General features: G+C 34.2%; 4 protein-coding genes across 7 annotated transcripts; 3 read left to right on the top strand and 1 right to left on the bottom strand.

Annotated features, from left to right (window-relative positions):
• Window positions 1–3,040: 3,040 nt before the first annotated feature.
• LOC105643281 (protein NRT1/ PTR FAMILY 7.3) lies at window positions 3,041–6,767 on the top strand. Of its 2 annotated transcripts, none has more exons than XM_020682882.3 (5): window positions 3,041–3,300; window positions 4,085–4,211; window positions 4,694–4,911; window positions 4,997–5,574; window positions 5,680–6,767. In XM_020682882.3, the coding sequence occupies exons 1-5, from the start codon at window positions 3,274–3,276 to the stop codon at window positions 6,554–6,556; spliced, it is 1,827 nt and encodes a 608-aa protein (XP_020538541.1). In that variant the 5' UTR covers window positions 3,041–3,273; the 3' UTR covers window positions 6,557–6,767. The 2 variants fall into 2 exon arrangements, with proteins under 2 accessions (XP_020538541.1, XP_020538542.1); XM_020682883.3 differs by lacking the exon at window positions 3,041–3,300 and adding an exon at window positions 3,355–3,482.
• A 1,689-nt stretch (window positions 6,768–8,456) lies between these two features.
• Window positions 8,457–11,023, top strand: LOC105643280 (uncharacterized). 2 transcript variants are annotated; one of them, XM_012228385.4, is made up of 5 exons: window positions 8,457–8,697; window positions 8,769–8,885; window positions 9,202–9,236; window positions 10,172–10,275; window positions 10,657–11,023. In XM_012228385.4, the coding sequence occupies exons 1-5, from the start codon at window positions 8,510–8,512 to the stop codon at window positions 10,738–10,740; spliced, it is 528 nt and encodes a 175-aa protein (XP_012083775.1). In that variant the 5' UTR covers window positions 8,457–8,509; the 3' UTR covers window positions 10,741–11,023. The 2 variants fall into 2 exon arrangements, with proteins under 2 accessions (XP_012083775.1, XP_012083776.1); XM_012228386.4 differs by having other exon boundaries at window positions 8,462–8,697; window positions 10,175–10,275.
• Window positions 10,996–14,525, top strand: LOC105643277 (histone-binding protein MSI1). 2 transcript variants are annotated; one of them, XM_089721419.1, is made up of 7 exons: window positions 10,996–11,136; window positions 11,714–12,267; window positions 12,347–12,673; window positions 12,826–12,978; window positions 13,452–13,576; window positions 13,740–13,835; window positions 14,006–14,525. In XM_089721419.1, the coding sequence occupies exons 2-7, from the start codon at window positions 11,923–11,925 to the stop codon at window positions 14,232–14,234; spliced, it is 1,275 nt and encodes a 424-aa protein (XP_089577545.1). In that variant the 5' UTR covers window positions 10,996–11,136; window positions 11,714–11,922; the 3' UTR covers window positions 14,235–14,525. The 2 variants fall into 2 exon arrangements, with proteins under 2 accessions (XP_089577545.1, XP_020538543.1); XM_020682884.3 differs by lacking the exon at window positions 10,996–11,136 and having other exon boundaries at window positions 11,631–12,267.
• ENA (DnaJ/Hsp40 cysteine-rich domain superfamily protein) lies at window positions 14,461–15,646 on the bottom strand. Its single transcript, XM_012228384.4, has 4 exons — window positions 15,461–15,646; window positions 15,202–15,298; window positions 15,046–15,100; window positions 14,461–14,965 (listed from the first exon to the last, which is right to left on the bottom strand). The coding sequence occupies exons 1-4, from the start codon at window positions 15,644–15,646 to the stop codon at window positions 14,767–14,769; spliced, it is 537 nt and encodes a 178-aa protein (XP_012083774.1). The 3' UTR covers window positions 14,461–14,766.
• Window positions 15,647–15,671: the final 25 nt, after the last annotated feature.

Genomic DNA, 15,671 nt, shown 5'->3' with positions numbered 1-15,671 from the left:
AAAATTATTAGACTTCTCTAAGTTACAATAAGTTATTGAGTAAATTATGCATATGACCTTTCATTTAATATTAATTCTCTAAAAAAATCATTAAATTGAAGTAATAATTATTGATTATATAAAAAGGGTAAATATTAAAAAATATATTTATTATTCCTTGAAATCATAAATATGATAAATATTTTAAAATAAATTATTTTTTTAAGTGTAATAAATATTTTAAACGGAAGTAGCATTAAGACATCGCGTTTGCATTATTTATGAATCCAGCCCTATTGTTACAGTAGAAATGATATATATTTTGTTAATATCTTGGTAAAAGGCAACACTTTAAATTAAATGATTGCGAGTTCGAGATGTACTTTCTTAATAATTTCGTTTATATTTTTTCTTTATATATATTCTCATTTATATGTTTATTGTACGGTTGAAAATGTTTAATTGACTCAAACTTATAAAAATATGTTTTCAATTCAATATTCAATTTTTATTTATGTGCTCTTTAATTTAATAAATTTGTAATTAAACTTTTAATTTCTCATTTCTAGACAATTGTCTGTGTAATAATTTATCTATTGATTGTACTATTTTTATATTTTCTTACACATAGAGTATTATTTTTCATATTTAAACAAATACTTTGATTTTTTTCATCAATGTAATTTTAAATTTTAATTTTAAAATGAATACGGTTCGCGCAAGTGCACGTAAATGGATGTCAATGAAATATGGAATCCATTGAGCTTGGAACGATTATAATATTCAATACCCAATAGGGTGTGATATTAAGGATGAGATTCCAGTTTAGGGATGAATATTGCAGCATCCAATTTAATTCCTATCTGCGGGAGAAGAATCTGAAATGAAACGTTGTAAAAACTTTATGATCAGCAGGCAGCTACTAAGGTATTATCAATATATATTACTTAAAAGCAGTAGTATTATATTTTGTCATATTTCGTATTAAACAAAGAGCAGGACAAGTTGAAAGACAAGTAGACAAGGAGAGCGATTTTCAGTGGTCAATCTGTGGACATCCATTCAATTTGAATTTGGATATGAATACTAAATTTGCAACCTGCAGATGATAAGCAGATGGCTAAGATATTTGGGAGTGCTTATGCATTATTATTTGATATGATCTAGCCAGCGGTGATAACTGATAAGCAATCCCCCTCAGCTCAAAGAAATTATTAAAAAGACGGACAGCCGTGCATGAATTGAATTAGCTGGAAGGATATTTCAGAAGGAAGGGAAAGGGAAATCGGATTCCAAGTCTAACCTACCATAGATGCACTTTTGACCTTTTGGCACCATCCAGCCGTCACCATCACTATCTTGTAAAGTTCTTTTTTCTTAGTTATACTCGATACAGCTAGCCGGCCTTTTGTTTCTTTTTGGTTTTTCAACTCAAAGTCCAGCCATTCACCTTTTTTTCATAATTTCTATTCAAAAAGATTTCGATAATGGAGTAACCGTATGCACTACTACTACTAGTCTACTACTACTCGTAATATAGTATACAATTAATTAAGAATTCGCAAAATGTGGCAGTATAAATGTTGCTTGTGTCTTGCAAAATCCCCCAACAATAACAACCCATTCCATGCTTCCGGTTCAATTTTCCCAAATCCAGGAGTATACCTACTTAATCGTTTAGTTTAGCTTCTATACGGATACGTACAAGTTAAAACAAATACTATCTAGACATGAGCTAGAACAAAATAATTAATATAGTTTTTAATCATCCAAATGTCATCATTAAATTCATAAATTAAGCGCACTTTGTTTGTTTTTTCCATTTAAAACAATAATTTATATTTGCAGACTGAAGCAAGCAAGTGATTTGTTTTTACACATGGAATTATTATCAACTAAAGATGTAAAATGGGGCAACGGTGAGTCACCAGCGAGTGTGTTTCTCGGAAAAGGGAAGGAGACATTAATGAGTGTGATTGGTCAGCTTTTTCGGGAGAATAAAAAGAGGCCTCCCTCCCTAATTCTTCTCAGAGTCAGAGGAAGGAGACATCGGATTCAGAATGATTTTTCAGTTTTCTGATAAAAAATGAATACTGGTTTATGGGCGTCCACATGCTCCGTACGTACCAAAAATTTTTATTTGTTTTGTCCACGTAAGTATACGCATCACATACACGCATTCCATTAATTAAATATTTATTGGCCCTCATTAGCTAGCTCGTAATGCTACTAATACTTAATACATTCATATTTGTGTTCTGTTTTTGACTTTAATTTGTTAGTAATACCTAATTAGCTACCACCCACTTTTTATGACTATAATCAAATGTAAGTACGTAATAAAATTATATATGGTGACTAAGCAATAACAACAGGCACTAGTTTATGCAAATGTTAGTACTTTTTTGTTGGGTGAAAAAGGCAAGTTAATACAGTTGCCCATCCTATGCCAAATGTAACATGTTCTTCTGCTTGCCTGATCCTCCATGCACATTCTGTTATATATTGTAGCTGATTAATGAAGTTCTTTTTTTTCAGATTCAAAAAAAAAAAAAAAAAAAAAAATCACGAATAAAAGGTTTTGGCTGCCTAAAGGAATCAACCTAGTATAATAAAAAGATTGTGCTTACAAATTACAAATATATATAGTTTATACATTAAACGTTACTAAGAGGTATGATTAATTAGTATTGATTGACACTCATCACCTAAAATCAACCACTTTAACTTATGTTAATTTATTTTGCACTACTATTTTTCTTGACCTAAGAATATTATAATGTAGGGTAATCCTCCCTTTTCTTTACCGGATAGACAAATTAACCAGTGATTCATTTAACACCAGTAAAATCAAAGTGCTGGACACAAGTATTAAAATAATAAATTAACGTCACGTTGGAAGCATGTCAAAATCAAGACAGCTAGACTGACTTACATTAATTACGTGTAAAACACATGATTTATTCATCGATGACGAAGCAGCCCTGACTGCACCGCGACCATATATGTCACTCTTACAAGTTCCAAATATGTTGCTTCTTTCAAACACATTTCCTTTTCATTTCGCCATCTTCTCCTTTCTAGCTGGCCCTCACTCCACATAATCTCAGCCGCCTATTTTCATGCCAACCTCTATACATACGTGCACGCCCAGTTCCTCTCCCAAACATTATCTACACTACTTTCTTGCTCTTTTTCCTGATTGTGTTTCTGATCATCTTCATATATCATTTTAGTTATAGCATACATATATACAGATAAATATCATTCTATTTCCAGTGGCGCAACGTAACGATGGCTTGTTTAAACATTAGCAAAGAGGTGAAATTTCTCTTGTTTTCTATATATCCAACTATATATTTATATGTGCACGTTCAACCCTTATCAATTAATCTCTTCTATTTTGCTCTTCATGTAATTATATATCAATAAAAATCTTGTTCCTTCTCTCCTGTTTCTTGTTTCTCTTTCTCTGGTTTTATACATGCTCCGACTCCATACGGGTATGCATTATTATTTGTCATTATTATTATTATTCATCTTTAAAACGCTATTCTTGAATGTACTGTTCCAAGAAGATGATCTAATTAAGTAGCTTTCTTTCTCAACTTTCACCTACTTTTCTTTTAGTCCCTCTCCACTTTAACTAATTAATTTTGGCTGCTTGTTTGAAGTGGACAAGTTGGTTTTAACTTAGACCTACACAGGCGTCTGAATCTGAACTTATAATTAGTTATTGAAGTTAAAAGAATATATATATGTATGAGAAAAACTTACCTCGATCCGGTCTATAACAATACATATGGACAAAATTAATGAAAATAGAAATTCTTATTCAAGCCAAGATATTTTTGATCATACACTAAAAAAAAGTATGAATAATTTTTAAAAATTTTTTAATTTCAGTAGTTTACTCTATAGGTGGGAAAATGAACGTTGTATAGACAAATATTTTTCATATAATATATCATTTATACTAGTATTGTGATACTAGGACATGAAACCTATGCATTAAGCCTAATTAATATTTTTACAATTAATATATATATATAGGCATTTTGATATCTGATTGTTAAAGAAAAATATATGTTTGATAAACATACAGGATAAGGCGAGGGAGACAATTCGGAAAGAAGAGGAGATTTACACCTGTGATGGAACCGTGAACCGACATGGACATCCAGCAATGAGAGACAAGACTGGAAGATGGTTTGCTGGAATTCTCATACTAGGTAATACCTATTTCTTTTTAACTACTTATATATCCCATGAGAACAAGCTATTTCATCCCATGAGTAAAACTTAATTATTTATTTATTAAATTTATGTATGTGTATTGATATATTCTATTCCTACACTAATTCGCTTATTTATTCATTGTCAACCGTGATTTTTTTTTTTTTTTTTTAATATTCTACGAGGACTAGACCTCTTTTCCAGGCTAGTGTAAAGGAAAATTGAACATTTTTCATTCTAGAATCGCAATTATGTAACTCTTGACTTCGCGAGAAAATATTTTTGGCTTCACTGCGATTTTGATGATTTTCTCTTGATAATCCTAACGAAAGTGTTTAAATTAGCTTCCCTGCTGATAGTAGGACTAAATAATTAATATAAATAAATTAGTTTGTACATCACCTATATATTCTTAGGACTAGGATTCCTTGACTAAAAGAAATGTAAAATAGCAATAATAACGTAGCACTTTTGGCAGTGAATCAGGGGCTAGCAACGTTAGCATTCTTTGGAGTGGGAGTAAACCTGGTACTGTTTCTGACAAGAGTGTTGGGCCAAGACAACGCTGATGCTGCAAACAATGTGAGCAAATGGACAGGAACAGTTTACATCTTCTCCCTATTGGGAGCCTTCCTCAGCGATTCTTATTGGGGCAGGTATAAGACCTGCGCCATCTTCCAGTTCATCTTTGTCCTTGTAAGTAAACAATAATCACTAGTTAATTATGGAATGTATTTTCTACATTAATAAAGTTTATGGAGTGTATTTAATTGGAAAACAGGGCTTGGTGTCATCGTCCTTGTCTTCCTACATATTCTTATTTAAACCCAAAGGATGTGGAAAGGAACAAGTTCCATGTGGATCCCACTCATCTTTGCATATTGGGCTCTTCTACCTCTCCATCTACCTTATTGCCCTAGGAAATGGTGGATACCAGCCTAACATAGCTACCTTCGGGGCTGATCAGTTTGATGAAGAGGACCGGGAAGAAGGTCACTCCAAGATAGCCTTCTTCAGCTACTTCTATTTGGCTCTGAATCTGGGCTCTCTTTTTTCAAACACTATATTAGGCTACTTCGAGGACCAAGGGATGTGGGCCCTGGGATTTTGGGCATCAACTGCTTCTGCTGTTTTGGCATTGGTCTTGTTTCTTAGCGGGACTCCTAGGTATAGACATTTTAAACCCAAAGGCAATCCTCTCTCTAGGGTTTGTCAAGTGGTGGTTGCCGCAACAAGGAAATGGAAAATTCAGAGATTGCAAAATCAGGAGGAGGATCTGTTTGGTTTGACAGACAGGAGAAAAGAGCCTTTCCAACCCCAAGATATAGATCGAAAGATACTGCACACCAACGAATTCAGGTTGATTAATAATAACTATTGATTAATTAACTGGTCTATGATTTAGAATGCTTCATAATTTACTAAACTAAATCACTCCACGTCAATTAAATATTTATATGGCAGATTTTTAGACCGAGCAGCCCTTATCACACCCGAAGATTATTCTAAGGATGGGGAGCACAACATGAATCCGTGGCGTCTTTGCACAGTTACTCAGGTGGAAGAGGTTAAATGCATACTGAGGCTTCTCCCAATTTGGCTATGCACAATTCTTTACTCTGTAGTATTCACTCAAATGGCATCGCTGTTTGTGGAACAAGGCGCTGCTATGAAAACGACCATTTCAAGCTTCCATATCCCTCCTGCAAGCATGTCTAGTTTTGACATCATCAGTGTTGCAATGTTTATATTCATATATAGGCGAGTTCTGGATCCACTGGTGGCCAGACTAAGGAAGGACCCAAGAGGACTCACTGAGCTTCAGAGAATGGGAATCGGTCTGGTTATTGCAATAATGGCAATGGTCTCAGCGGGGGTTGTAGAGCTATTCAGGTTGAAATACGCACATATACAAAAAAGGACAGATTGTACAAGTGCGTGCCAAAGTGAGAGTTCTTTAAGCATATTTTGGCAAATTCCTCAGTATGTACTGATAGGAGCGTCTGAGGTGTTCATGTACGTGGGTCAACTAGAATTCTTTAATGGGCAAGCACCTGACGGATTAAAAAGCTTCGGGAGCGCATTGTGCATGACCTCCATATCTCTAGGGAACTACGTCAGCAGCTTGCTAGTCGCCATTGTCATGAAAATCTCTACTACGGATGACATGCCAGGATGGATACCAGGAAACCTTAACAAAGGTCACCTTGATAGATTTTACTTTCTGTTAGCGGCTCTCACAAGCGCAGATTTCATCGTCTACATTTTATGTGCAAAATGGTACAAGTACATCAAGTTCCAGTGCAAGGCTGGAAAGCTAGACGACAACACTGAAGTTTGATCCATATTTTTTTATATAAATTTTTATCTGTGTCTTGTCAATTAGCATGAAACTGAAGGAGTGGGTTTAGGGTTGAGCAGTACAGGGATTCCATAAGTTGCTCAATTTGAGTATTGATCGATTAATTAATTGTTTAACACTCAAACTCCACCACAATAACTTGGTTATAAATCACATCGTCGCGGACCTTTTGTTGAAGGGATTTACTTAACCACCGGAAAAAAGAAAAAAAAAAGATTAATTTTTAAAAATTTCTATTTTCATTTTTTTGATTTACAGTGGGTGGGGCCATGGACTAGTCTAGATAAGTATATGGAGAACATTTAATTGCCAAAAATGCTTTAAGTATATGGATCGATAAAAATTATTGTTGAGGATTTTAATTTTATTAGTTAAAAAACAAAGATAATTTAATTTTAATTGGTTATATTAATTTTCTATTCAGATCTAAATTTTATTGGATAAAATAATAAATTATATTATTTACTATATAAGGTATATATTAAATATGATAAAGATATAATATATCTAAGGATTTTATTTTATTTTTTCGAAAAAAATAAAAGTAATTTAATTTTGATTGAATACATAAATTTTTATTTAAATCTAAATTCTAAGATAAACTAAAAAAATCATATTATATATTTATCGTGGATATAAATATGGTAATTATATAATATTTTTAAAAAAATTTTAATTAAGAAAAATGGTTTAAGGTAAAATCAATTATAACTGTATAATTAAAAATACTTTAAGAAAATATTAAATACATAATACTTCAACATTTTAATTAATTAAAAAAAAAGATTATTATTAAATATGATATGGTATTTAAAGATTACGCATATGTTTATAATATAAATATACTTTTAATAGTATAGTTTTTTTTTTTATGAGAAGCATAAAATTCACATTTAATATTTTTTATCCTATCACTTTTTACTATAAAAATTATTAAATATATAAAAGTAGGCTATTTTTTGTGTTTTCAAATTTCTCAAGTTCTAGAGGAAATAATTTTTAATGATACATATTAATTACCTTTTGGAAATTTCTCATAATATTTAACATGAAGAAATTATTCTTCTAAAAACACATAAAGAAATCTCTTTAAAAAAAAAACATAAATAAATTATTAAATAATCAAAGAATCGTAGAAATTGAAGTCAGAAGGGTAGCACACTGATAGTAAAATAACATCATCGACTCACTGTTGTTTAAACAGGTACCAAACGGCTAAAGTGAGAGGATAATATTGTAATTAAAAAATATAAAGGGCTGAACTGGGAAAACACTGTTGTGGCAACATGGGTGAAAAATAATTTGCTGAAAAATTTTTTTTCAAATAATTTATTTTTTGTCGCTTGATTATAATATTGAAAATTAATTAAAAATATTAAAGTGTTTAAGAACATAAAAGATATTAATAATAATAAAAATTTTATAATTTAAAAATTTTATTATTAAATATGAAAAGAATGTAAAAAGAAAATAAATTATGAAAGCGCTGGAGGCCAGTGATGGTGGCCAATGGTGGTGGTCGGTAGTAAATGGTGATTGATGATAATAATTATGATAATTAATAAATTAAAAAATATGAATTTATAAAATTGTCAATATTCGAAAAATGTTTTACTCTCACGAAAATAAAAATTATTTTTCTTGAAAAATGACTTAATTTTCCTTTGATTAAAAAAATATTTTTTGTTGACTTATTTATTTGAACCTCAAATAACGGAAAAATTATAGAAAATATTTACCTATAAATTATTTTACAGAAATAAACGAGTCTTACTTTATAAAAAATATTAATATAACAATAACAATAATAATAACGTAGTATCGGGCTGAACTGAAGGCGCAAGTAGAGGCCCAGCCCTACCAGAGAAAGAAAGAAAGGACTTGGTGATACGGTGAAAGCGGAAGGAAGTGAAAATCAAAAGAAATGCTAACATGGCACTAATAAGACAGAGAGCGGTGAAAACATTGCCGAACTTGATTCAAAGTCTGTGCTATGAGTCCCCAAAACCGGCGATCGACGGAAGGGGTCAAGCTTTGCCGTCGCTGAGACGAGCTTTCTCTCTCTACGATCAGATCAATCTCATCGACAACGTTCCCCTGGACCAACTCCGCTTTCAAGGGTATTTTTTTTTTTTTAAATTATTTCGAAATCCCTCTCCGAATTATTCATAATCCTTTTGTTTTTCCTTAGGTTTACTGACTCGGGATTCACAGTGAACGGGATTGAATACGAGGGTAGCTTGCTTTGCGTAGGCAACTTGCTTTTATCTTGGTCTCCCAAACACTTGTCTCATATAACTCCTCAAAGGTCGTTTCTTTTTCTTTAAAATATGCAGATAAAGTGTTTGTTTTATGTTATTGTCTTTTATCTCTTCCAATGCCATCTTCTAATTGAGAAGATTTCTCAAATTTACAAGACCACTCTCGGATTATGCCTCTTTAATGCCCAAAATTAGGATTTTGATCATATTTATTTCACGATGGCACTGAGATAAATTTACTACGTCTTAGTACTTTTATTTGCTCAAATACGAGTTGGGGTTGCTCACTTTGCACTTCTTTTTCACATTTCTATCAATTTCGTTTTCTATTCTTTATTCTTTTATTTTTTGGACATGATGCAGCTTATCCATCTTCCAAATTGTGCGGCCTATACCAGGTGAGAGTTCAACAGTTTTAGTGCCTTGATGTTTCTCACAACTTGTGCACCTGTTCAAAATTCCAATTCATTCATTTAGGTTAACTATCTCTGAGTTCTGATAGAAATATGCTATAGCACAATTTTTGGATTTTTTCTTTCGTCTTGGAGATAGTAAATTCATACTTATATATTGAAAGCACTTTGATGTGTTGTTTCAGAACCTCATGTCTTTGTTTATGCCGTACATGGCGCATATCTCTTGTTTATCTAGGTAGAATCCTAGGTTTTAGGTGCTGACTCTATGCCTACTTCCATTAACTGGTATTTTAAAGAAACAATGTTCAATGTTTCACCTTCTTTAAAAGTTGACTTCATTTATTAGAATGTTACCTGGGTGGATTGACATTGTATGCTATGCCCAAACTTCAATAGTTACTTTGAAAATAGTTGGTCATTGGACTGTTTTACTACAATTTTGCATTAAAACTTAAAAAAAAAAAAGAAAAGATATTTGTATTTCTCTGGAGATGATGGTCCTGGAGTTTGATTATTCTGTTTTGTTTAAGATAATTGAGATTTTTTATTTCGATTTCATGTGTTCGAACAAATTTCCAAATGAATAATTTCTGGAAGTAAAGAAATGTATGTAACCTTGTTCCAAGCACAAGTGGCCAATCACTCATCTATATTCTGAATGCTAGTTAAAGAGTTGTGCGACAGACGCACAGCAAGGGAGATAGAAAAATTGACAAATAATTGCTTATTCTTCTGCTTTCTGACACAATGGAGGTCTCTCTACATGCATATCTTTTCTGGATATTAATGAAGGACCTCAATACTCTTTTCCTTTGTGCATTGAACACTAATCAACCCCCTGAAATGACAGTTGTTTTATTAGCTTCTCACTTTTTCTTTTTTCTTTATTTCTCTGTCTCTCTCTCTCTCTCTCTTAGCAGAGATTTTGATTCTTGGCTGTGGAAGGCAGATTCAACAAATAAATCCAGAAGTTAGGCACTTCATTCGGTCTACTGGAATGAAATTGGAAGCTATTGACTCAGTAAGTTTTTATGTTTATGGATTTGGGTACATGTTGTGTCCACATCTTCATTAATTTTTCTATAGGTTCAATAGGAGACATGGACGACCTCACTGGAAACAGAAGAATTAGATCTGTAATTATAATATCATGCCAAAAATCCTGTTAAAATAATAACATCACTTATCAATTGTTTTTAAAGCCTTGTACTCTTAACATTTCTTAAATTACATTGTAATCGGTAGAAGTTTTGTCTGTAGTATGCAGTATGTTCTATATCCAATGTATAAACTAATAATTCCAATGAAAAACCAGTGGTGAGTCTCAAAGGTCATTTTCACATGTTCACTTTTATTGATGGCTTCTCTTACAACCTTTTAATTCAGTTGGCTATTGTTGCAGAGGAATGCTGCATCAACTTACAACATACTGAACGAAGAAGGGAGAATTGTGGCTGCTGCACTTCTTCCATATGGAGTTTATTAATGATATACGATGTTCATGATGTTTTTTTGGTTGCAACCTTCTTCCTTCATTGCACACAGCTGAAAAGAACTTATTCCCCTTCATATCTTATAGCAACTGAATTGTAAAATGTGGATGACTTCCATGTGGTTAGGCGAGCTGGTGCTTGGATTTTCAACCTATGTGTCTCCTCTATGCATATTATGCTGGAAATGATAACTGCAATTTTACCTTTCGGTTTTGTTTGTCATAGTTTGTTTTTTGTTGCTATATTTCTTTCTTTAATTGACATTTTGTTACTCAAGTGATGTGATTCTTTCTGTTGCTATTAGATTGTGTTCACAAAGAAGGATTTTTCATTGTGAGGATGCCATGATGCCTGCTAGTTTTTGTATCAGTCATCAATCTGAAAATTAGGTTTGTATTTTGGTTATTTTTGAGACCTAAGTGAGATAAAAATGAAAGAGAGCGAGAAAATATAGAAAGGGATTCTCTCTTTCGCTTAAACTGAAAACGCTATTGTGTTGAAGCTACTTAGTTCAGTTCTGTTGGTTTGACACGCGTTTATGTAAGTCTCAGATGATATAAATATTTTTGTTTTTCTTGGAACAAAATCTAATGTTGGTGGAAATTCTGGAAAGTTAGATTGGGAGTAAAAAAACGAAAAGAACGCAAAATAATAAAAGGCCAGTAGTGTTGTTAATAAACGCGGGATAAGTGGTTATAGAATGTTTGGATTGGTGGAAAATTTAGGATGAATTAAAATTGAGAAGAAGAATAAATGAATTTTTTAATTCTCTTTTTTGAGAATGATGAAAATATGCTGAAGGAATTTGCTCCTATTTATTGTATTTTTGTTATAATTGTTAAACTCATAATTTTAACAATCAGAAAATCATTTTTTCTTATTATGTTTTTCTCAGATATTCAAACGTCAATAACAAAATTTATTTCATATATTTTCCTTTAATATTTTCTTTGTATCCAAACACAGCATAAAAGACCAACCGACTGGCCGAATAGTGACCAGTGAATCCTCCTCCTGCTTTTGGCGGGAATAACTTCGGCACCTTCTCTGCAATCCCCCAATTCATACTTTCTCAACCGTATCCCAAAAAACCCTAGTCTGCATCCTTCAGAGAGAGAATTGAAGCGCATAATCGAATTAAATCCGATCGAAACGTAGAGAATCTAGGAAGAACAATGGGGAAAGACGAAGAGGAAATGAGGGGGGAGATAGAGGAGAGGCTCATAAACGAAGAATACAAAATATGGAAAAAGAACACTCCTTTTCTTTACGATCTGGTTATCACCCATGCCCTCGAATGGCCTTCCCTTACAGTCGAGTGGTTACCGGACCGCGAGGAGCCTCCGGGCAAGGACTACTCCAACCAGAAGATGATTCTCGGTACTCACACCTCCGAGAATGAGCCCAACTATCTCATGCTCGCCCAGGTCCAGCTTCCCCTCGGTGATGCTGAGAACGATGCCCGCCACTACGACGATGATCGCTCTGATTTCGGTGGCTTTGGAGCTGCCAACGGCAAGGTTTCTCCTATCTAAAGCTTCTGTTTTCTACTGTTTATTTTTTCAACTCAAATTAATAAAATTTTCAGTCTTTTTGCAGGTCCAAATAATTCAGCAGATTAATCACGATGGAGAAGTTAACCGGGCTCGTTATATGCCTCAAAACCCTTTTATAATTGCCACCAAGACTGTGAGTGCTGAAGTTTATGTCTTTGACTACAGCAAGCACCCATCTAAGCCGCCTCTCGACGGTACCTGTAATCCCGATTTGAGGCTGAGGGGTCACAGCACTGAAGGTTATGGATTGTCTTGGAGTAAGTTCAAACAAGGCCACTTGCTTAGCGGTTCTGATGATGCTCAAATTTGCTTGTGGGACATCGATTCCACTCCCAAGAACAGGACCCTAGATGCTATGCAAACCTTTAAAGTCTGTTTGTCTATCCATGCAATGCATTCCCCTTTTATTCTACTATACATCACTAGATCTATACTTATTTTCTAATAATTTGAAACAGAGAACATTGACTGCTGTTAATTATTTATAAATTATGATAATCTTTCAATTTTATGCTAAAATAGGTTCATGAAGGCGTTGTAGAAGATGTAGCATGGCATCTTAGACATGAATACTTATTTGGCTCTGTTGGGGATGATCAATACCTACTCATATGGGATCTCAGAACTCCAGCAGTCACCAAGCCTGTCCAATCAGTAGTCGCTCACCAGAGTGAGGTAAGCTTCTAACTATTTTATGATTTAGCCATAAATTAGTGCATGCCTGCACACACATATTTAGAGGCTTAATGATTATTTATATGTATTTTGCTGCGGAAGGTTCTTACTTTTTATGCTTTTTCTCTCTTCATTAAGTTCCATAGTATCGAACCCCTCCTGTTCCTTATCTGATCAAACTCTGTCTCCATTGCCTAGATGCACACAAGTTGCGGTTTAAATCTTGTTTATAATTCCTTTTTTTTTTTTTTTTATACCTTAAAAGCTAGTCGTTTAGGTTGGAGAGTTTAAGTTCATATAAACTTCGCATCGAAATTTCATACTTCCAATATGGGACCAAAGACAAGTTCCTTACCCTGTATTAGTTGAGTGTTAATGAGGAAACATTGTTACTTTAAATACCATACTGTTGGCTATCTTAGACATGTCGAAGGCTCAGATTTTTTTTTTTTTTTTCTGCTGATATGTGGTAGGTTAACTGCTTGGCTTTTAATCCTTTCAATGAATGGGTTGTTGCAACGGGATCCACTGATAAAACTGTTAAGTTATTTGATATACGTAAGATCAACCGAGCGCTTCACACATTTGACTGTCACAAGTAAGTAGTCTCTCTGTGGTGCATTTCTTTGGTACTCTTGTCGACCTCTAGTAACAATATTGCATGCACGTGTGCACACATACAAAGATACAAACATTTAGCAACTGGAAACTTGCTTTTATGTCTCATGAACCTTTTTTTTTTTTTTTTTTGATTTCATCAGGGAGGAGGTTTTCCAAGTTGGGTGGAATCCCAAGAATGAAACTATCTTAGCTTCTTGCTGCCTTGGTAGAAGGCTTATGGTGTGGGATCTTAGCAGGTTTGGCCTTGAATGAATATGTGAATTATTTAGTTGAGATTTGTATTGAATGGATTTCACTTCATTAATTGAGATCCTATAATGTTCTTATCTTTCTTAGACTAAAAAGTGGATAGCTGGATCTCTTCTCAGTGAGAATTGGGATTGTTAACGTGGAGTTTCTTTTGCAGGATTGATGAAGAACAGACACCAGAAGATGCTGAAGATGGTCCTCCAGAACTGCTTTTTATTCATGGTGGCCACACAAGTAAAATATCAGATTTTTCATGGAATCCCTGTGAAGACTGGGTTATTGCAAGTGTGGCCGAAGATAATATCCTTCAGATATGGCAAATGGAAGAGAATATCTACCATGATGAAGATGACATGCCTGGGGATGAATCCACAAAAGGTTCCTAATGTATTTTCCAACGCAACGGATTGATCTAAATGTCAGCTAAAATGGGGGCTTGGGGGAATATTATTTATTTTCCTTTTGTTTTTCTTTTTTTTCTAATTTTGTCCTCGTGATTTTTTGTTTATGAGTCACCAATGCACAGTATTTACATTCGAACTTGGTTTATTTACATTGTTTGGCATCATGGAAGGGCTTGGCGTTAAATGTAACGATGCATTGATGCTTAAGTTAAAAGAAGAGCAGAGAACATGTTTGTAATTATTAATTAAAGGAGTTGCTGCTACATATTTTAACATTGGAATCTTTAGTATGTACTGTAAAGAAATGGATCGGGTGTGAATACTCGGTATCCCAGCAATCCATGACAATTAAGTTTCGGACAGTGAAAATAAAGCTATACTGAACAGAAAAAATGTGTCCTTATTGTGATACTACAATCATTGAAGATGATGTGCCATCTCGCAGCACTACTGTTTGCTGTTGTACATCCAAGCACCAGCAGAAAGCAGCATCTGTCTTCAGACTGGCTGGTCTTTATGCAAATTGGTCTCCATTAAGAAGTTGATCAGCTGCGGTAAGATGTCCCTTGATATATCGACTTTGATGCTCCTGTAAAGCTTGGGTGTCATCGGAGTCCATCTTCATGAAGTGGAATCCCATTATATACCTATACTCTCCCGTGCCAAGGCAACGGGAGCAGTAGCTGAGGCCACTACCGCCGCAAGTCCTACACCTGCGGAAACAATTGCAAGCACAGTTTTTATATTAAAGCATTCGTGAAAATTCGATTGAGCCAATAGTTTGATACCTCACCATTTTGGCCATTCCCCTTTAGGAAGCATTGGTAAATGAACAAGGTTTGTCCGGCCTACAACAGTCAGCCAAGATATAATATATCAACAGAGGAAAGAGATTTAAACATCATAGCGGACGCCCATGCTATTTAAGGTATAAAAATGGAGACAGGACCTTTTCCAGAACAATAGTGACAATCGACTCGTCCACTGCCCTTGCAAACCACGCATGGCGGATTAGGTTTCTTCCTTATTTCCTTCCGCACATTTGACTGACAAAAACACGAGCATTATTTATTTAGCGGCGACTTTTAACAATTCCCAGCACAACCGCCGTGAGTTGAATATTCAAAAAGACCGAAATCGCTACACTAAGCCTCGTAACCAGTCTTATAAAACAAAGGAAATAAAAGTAGAGAGAGAAAGGGGGTTGCCTCAGTTTTGACCACCCAAGATGGCTTAGCGAGAGAAAGGTAAGGCAAAGAATGGTTTTTAGGAGTCCGTGCAATTCGCTCGGGAGTAAAATCGCCATTCTTCTCCTTGCTGTTGCTATTCGAATAATTTCCGGCTTCTACGTTCAACCGCAGTTGCGTCGCCAGAGTTGCAGCAGCAGCAGCCATTCTTTGGTGTGATTTGTCTCTCTCA

Source organism: Jatropha curcas, chromosome 5, assembly GCF_041381405.1.
Source record: "Jatropha curcas cultivar XTBG-Jc1 chromosome 5, XTBG_Jcur_1.0, whole genome shotgun sequence".
Taxonomy (NCBI): Eukaryota; Viridiplantae; Streptophyta; class Magnoliopsida; order Malpighiales; family Euphorbiaceae; genus Jatropha; species Jatropha curcas.
Note: the sequence above shows the minus strand (reverse complement) of the source record. Positions and strands in the feature narration are given on the sequence as shown.